Raw genomic sequence first — 6,000 nt, forward strand, 5'->3', positions numbered from 1 at the left:
AATGTTTTTGTATGTTTTGATATTCGTGGTGTGCTATATGATATGTGAGAGATGAGAGGAGATAGAGAGAGAGCGAGAGAGAGAGAGAAGAAGGGAGAGAGAGAGAGAGAGAGAGAGAGAGAGAGAGAGAGATATCATGATTGGTGGATGGATAGTAAGGAGGGGTTTGATGGCAGGTGGAAGCATATGGGTTGTCCGTAGGAGCAGTTGCTGTAGCAGTCAGTGGCGGGAGTCTATGAAAAGAGTCTGTGATGGTCATTCATAGTCGGGAGTGGTGTTTTGGAAGATAGTATTGATGTTCAGTTGTATTGTGTTTCTCTGGAGTTATTTGAGTTTTTATTGGTTTTCTGTGTTAGGAGGTTGTGCTGGTGCGTGAAGGTTGTGCTTGTATAGTTGGAAGGTTGTTGTGTTGTTGGTGAGCTGTTGTCATTTCTTGGGTGTTGTTTGTGATTTGTTGTATGTGGACTTCTAAGCTTGTTGTTTTGATGTTGTTGGTGTTGTCTACGCAGTGATTTGTTATGTTGCTGAGTTGTTGTGCTGTTGTAGTACTCGGTTGGTCGGTTTGTATTGTTATTCTCGGCGGTGGTGTCACGACGACCTTATCCAGCGGACAGCACAGTGTCTTGCCCTGAAGACAGTCATAAATGGTAAGTGCGAGAGTGTGAAGTTGGTCTGGTTTTTGTTGAAACAGTTGTCCTGTTGAATAAAGTAACGTAGAGGGGAAAGTTTGGCTGAGGGTCTTTTTGAGAGTCAGTACGATTAACGTAACTGTGGGAGCTTTGCTTGCTAGTGATCATGCCACAGTTGTTATTATTGTGGTGGGATCACAAGCAAGCAAATCTCCCCACAGTTACTTGAATCGTACTGACTATCGAACTTTCCCTCTGCCACACTTTCCTCTTCACATTACTAAATACCCACAGGACAATTGGCTTACCGAAATACACCTTAGACTCAAGATACTCAGGGCTAGGCGCTATATCATCCGCTGGATATAGGCTAGTCTTTGAGATAACAACCGCTGAATTTCACTACCCAAAACAGACAAGCACCAAAACCATACAACAGCTCAAAAACAACACCCCAGTCACTACGCAACCAAATACCAGGACTCTTAAAACAACACGACAAATCATACGACAACTCAAACCCAGCTCAACAAACCACAACCACCAACACTGTCTCCAACAGACAACTCCCTAACCATCAAACCGCAAAACTAAGTACGTACAACAAACCTCTTCAGCTCAACAAACACAAGACAGACATGCACAACAACCATACAACATCAATATCAATAAAGAAAACTCCAAATAACACTGGCTACTTCTGACTGACCATCTTTTCCCACTTACTGACTCCTTTCGACTCTCCGTATGATATATTTGGTGGCTTCTCCAACAGAGTAGCCGGACACTTTTGCCCATCAAAACACTCCTTATTAATCATCCACCAATTATGATTCTCTTTCTGCCAAGATTTACCATAAGTTCATTGAATCTGGCATTAACTACCTTGTGGACTGTAGTAAGTGATTAGGCAAATGAAATTCCACATTTTCATTAAAGAGGGGGCAAAATAGCTGGGCATGACACTGTCTGAAGCATCATTTAAAAGTCTAGGGCACTGTAAGGGGGATTGTGGTGCCCGTAGACTTTTTGAATTTCGGTTAGCAGTGACACTGTCTAAAGCATCATTTAAAAGTCGAGGGCACTGTAAGGTGGATTGTGGTGCCTGTAGACTTTTTTAATTTCGGTTAGCAGTGATTTTTGGTTAGCATCAGGCCCCCAGGAACAGAATCCCTGCCATTAACTGGGGCTGCCTGTATTTTATTTTGAAAGAAACAATTATTTTGAGCACAATCTGATGCTTGTTCCAGATATTACCATTTAAAGAGGAAATACTACATGTGATGCCAATAAGAATATGTATAAATATATTTATTGTACATGTGTTTTTATTCTGATAAAAAATATCCCCTTCTTAGTGCCATAGGGAAAAATATAAGTAAAAAAAAGCACTCAATGAGCGAGATAGGTTATAACACTTGGCATCATGGCCTAAACTTCATACTCAAATAAAATTATTTGTCTAATGCCAGATAAAAAAAGATCATGTATGCAATCTGCAGTGTGTGTGTGTTTGGTCTCCCAACACCTCACTGACTCGCTACTAGTTTTAATATTTTTTTTTTACCAAGCTTCAGCAACCGAACCAGCTTTTCGAAAAGGTATATGTATCTGTATAAAAGACAAGGTTCTTATATCTAGGAAATATACATGTTATCTAAAGTTTGTATATCAGGAAACATGAGAGGTTGGTTCTTCAGAGTGAGGCATCTCTCAATGGGTTGTAATGAACAGAAGGGTATTTGAAGATGATTTTGTAAGAGAATGTTCTAAACAATGCAAATAGTGGAAGATGAGACAGTCAACTCCCAGTATAGTAATAAACGACCTTAGATAAAAAAAAATATGGAAAGCATCATGGTGAACCTGAATTTGATGAGGGTATTTACAGCATTAATTTTAGACCTGCAATGTTAGGAAGAAATGAGACAGATGTGACTTTAAACTGTACTTAAATTTTCATTGTCTTTTCAGGTAGAGCCAGGTTCAATTTGTGCTGTGTTTGGGTTAGGAGCAGTAGGATTAGCTGTAGCTATGGGTTGCAGGGCAGCAGGTGCCAGTAGAATCATTGGCATCGACATTAATAGTGATAAGTTTGAACCTGGTAAGTGTGGGTCTTGAAGATTTCGTATGTGTACATATTTACTTTTCTTTTTTAATATGCCCACATAACATTAAGCTGTGTAATACCTACTGACAATAAGTGTAATTTATTACAGATAGTTAGTAATATAGATATTTTAGTAATTTTGCTTTGTAGAGGTAAAAAATGCATAATAATGATTAGCAATTACAAATGGTCAAATGTTGCATTTTCAGCCAAGCAGTTTGGAGTCACTGAATTTATTAACCCAAATGATCATGCTAAGCCAATTCAAGAAGTTTTGGTTGAGAAGACAGATGGAGGCTGCGACTACACATTTGAGTGCATTGGAAATGTTAAAATAATGAGAGCAGCTCTGGAAGCTTGCCACAAAGGTTGGGGAGAAAGTATTATAATTGGAGTTGCAGCAGCTGGCCAAGAGATCTCCACTAGACCCTTCCAACTGGTGACTGGACGTGTTTGGAGAGGATGTGCCTTTGGAGGTGAGGCTAGCTTTTATGATTATATACTAGTACAAACCATTGAGTATTTTTCCACTGAATAAAAGTTGTACTTGTAAGTTATATAATTGGTATGATGGCTTCATGGAAGGTGGAAAGCTAACATTTTTGCTTCTTAAGGTATTGGTTTGTTCCATCAATTCACTGTTCATTTGGATTAGTAGTGCATTTAACATTTCATTAATTCGATTCATTCATAAAGTGTTTTCAGTTGTTTCTGTATTCACTACCCCTGTCGCTTTTCTGTTCACGAGAGTGAATTAGTATATGGGTGTCGTAGTTTCAGGGTTGCTAACAGAATACTGAACTAATACTTGCATTAATTGTTTTTCTGATGTCTATGCTCTTGAATTTTACAAGAATATTTCTTAGTTGGCTGCCTATTTTTTACATTTTTTGTTTTTGCTGTTTTGAGTGAGATTAAATATTTTTACTATGTTGATTTAATCATCATCATCAGATTTTTCCTTTACAAGTGTTCACTATTTTCTGTTGAAAAGTTTTTGTTTGCAAATACCAATTTTGTCTGTCTTTATGTGTATGGCCCTCTCCCAATGATATTTTGGACTTTCTAGTTTTATATATAACTTTTCCAAGTACTGTACATGTTTACATTTTTTTATCATTGCAAATAGCAGTTCACCTGTTGCAGTACTAATATGATAAATAGCAAAGGGCTTTGAAACCAATTCTTGATGGAACACAACAGTTCTAACTCCCACTGGATGTGCTTTCGTTCCGCACCACACCCTCGATTAGTCTTTTGGTACCCATCTCATTAAACTGGTCTAGAGTAATGTAACTTTAAACTGGCCTAGAGTAATGTAACTCAGTGCTATTATAATGCCCATTTAATTACCTGTCCTGATGTTCAGTCAACTACCTTCTCAAGATTCACTCAGTAGAATAGTGAAATCTCTTACTCTTTATAATCTTCTTTATGGAAACTGTTTGACCTCACGACTCTGAAATTAACAGCACTGGCAATTACCGAGTGTAACCATTTTCATCAGAATTTCTGCAGCACCTAATCCATTTTCATAACATTCTTAACCATCTTTTAATTTTATATTTTCTACATGTATTATTTACAATGTTCTTCTGTATGTTAATATATTGTCACTCCCCTCTCCCACTTTATCAGGATTTCTTATGTTATTCTGGTCAGCTCATAAATGATCTTGGCTGCTTTTAGCAAATTGCATGTACTATTCTTAAGGAGCTTGGAGCTATTTTGTTTTCTCCGGACTTTCTTAATCTTTTTATTGGAAGGATTTTGGGGTTTATAAAATGAAATCCATTAACTGGACAGGAAAATGATTGCATTTTATAAATTATGAAGACAAAAATGGGAAAATTATATTACCCCTCGATACATAATATGCCAAGCACAAAAATACAAGGTAACTCTTGATCCTGCTATCATAATATCATTTAGTTTCTCATTTTATTAGGTGTTTTGTAAATTACTGCTTCCATGAATATTCTTTTCTCTTCAGTTTCTCCATCTTTTCTATACTTTATCCTTTTTGTTTATAAACTTTATCTCTTTTACATCTTATCCATAGTTTCATCCACTGTATGTGTACTTCCTTAAATAATGAACAGATGACAAATTTAAAACATTTCTCTATATTTTTCATAACTAACAAAACTGCGGTCTTGACATTTAAGGCCTATCACCAGCCACCCCTCTGACAGTAACCTGGGTTGGAAGAATAACCGAGGTGCCATGAGCCCTAACTTAGGTTAGTGGCTGTTCCACCTAATTCGTGACAGAGGACAAATGCCACCAGTTCCTTGCATATACAATTCTATTGAATGCTTTACTGTTTCCAGCTAGCGCTAGAAGATTTATCCTTTATGTTAAGACTGCAGGTTTGTTAGTTATGAAATATAAAAATTGTTTTAAAAAATTATTTTTGTGGAATTAAGGAATTTAATTATTGAAGTAGGCTAACTAACAAATTTTTTGCATCATAGGCTTCAAGTCTCGTGATTCTGTGCCACAACTCGTTGAAGACTACATGAAGAAGAAAATTATGGTGGATGAGTTTGTAACCTTTACCAAGCCACTTGAGGAAATAAATGAAGGATTCCATTTAATGCATGCTGGAAAAGCACTCAGGACTGTTATCAATATGTTTTAAAGTTTTGGTAACTGTGTATTGAATAATTAAAATTAAACAAAACTTATGGCAGTCACTTTGTAGCAATTTTAGAGCCTGTTTAGAATTTTTTATAAAGCTCTTTTGACTAAGCCAATTCACTGATCATGCTAGTGATTTTTTTTTTTTTTTTTTTTGTGTAACAACTTTGGATTATACCATTCTTAATAAAAGCATATGAATACAGGTGTTTTTCATGTCCATTTAAAAAACTAAATTTAGTACTGCCACATACAAATTAAAACTGCATGCATACACACACAGTAATTCCCCACAAGTTTTTTTATTCTGGGGACTATCCTAACCCCAGAGGAAGGCTATCTTGTTAAACCATATTCAGAATTCCTGTGTGCTATGACGTTTGAACCAAAAAATTATATATATATATAAATTTATATACATGTAGCCTGGTCACAATGACTCGCTCACCAGATCAACAGACTACTGTAGATGAGTAAATGGGCTACTGTAATTTTCATGTTGTATATATTGGTATATACTTTATTTTCACTCTTCAACTCCAACAACCCTGACTTGGAAACATTAACTGACAAAAGTAAAATTGCAGTAAGTTGAAAGGGTTAGTTTCAGGGGGCAAC

The 6,000-nt window shown here is 36.5% G+C and overlaps 1 protein-coding gene across 1 annotated transcript in view; it reads left to right on the forward strand.

Annotated features, from left to right (window-relative positions):
- The window catches only part of LOC135203183 (alcohol dehydrogenase class-3-like), a 45,269-nt gene extending 39,684 nt beyond the window's left edge, over positions 1–5,585 (forward strand). Inside the window, exons 6-8 of the mRNA XM_064232895.1 lie at positions 2,604–2,733; positions 2,949–3,215; positions 5,217–5,585. Coding sequence (XP_064088965.1) covers positions 2,604–2,733; positions 2,949–3,215; positions 5,217–5,383 — 564 coding nt within the window. The 3' untranslated portion in view covers positions 5,384–5,585. The remainder of the gene's footprint in view (positions 1–2,603; positions 2,734–2,948; positions 3,216–5,216) is intronic.
- The last annotated feature ends 415 nt before the right edge of the window (positions 5,586–6,000 follow it).

This window comes from Macrobrachium nipponense, chromosome 33, assembly GCF_015104395.2.
Source record: "Macrobrachium nipponense isolate FS-2020 chromosome 33, ASM1510439v2, whole genome shotgun sequence".
In the NCBI taxonomy this organism is placed as follows: domain Eukaryota; kingdom Metazoa; phylum Arthropoda; class Malacostraca; order Decapoda; family Palaemonidae; genus Macrobrachium; species Macrobrachium nipponense.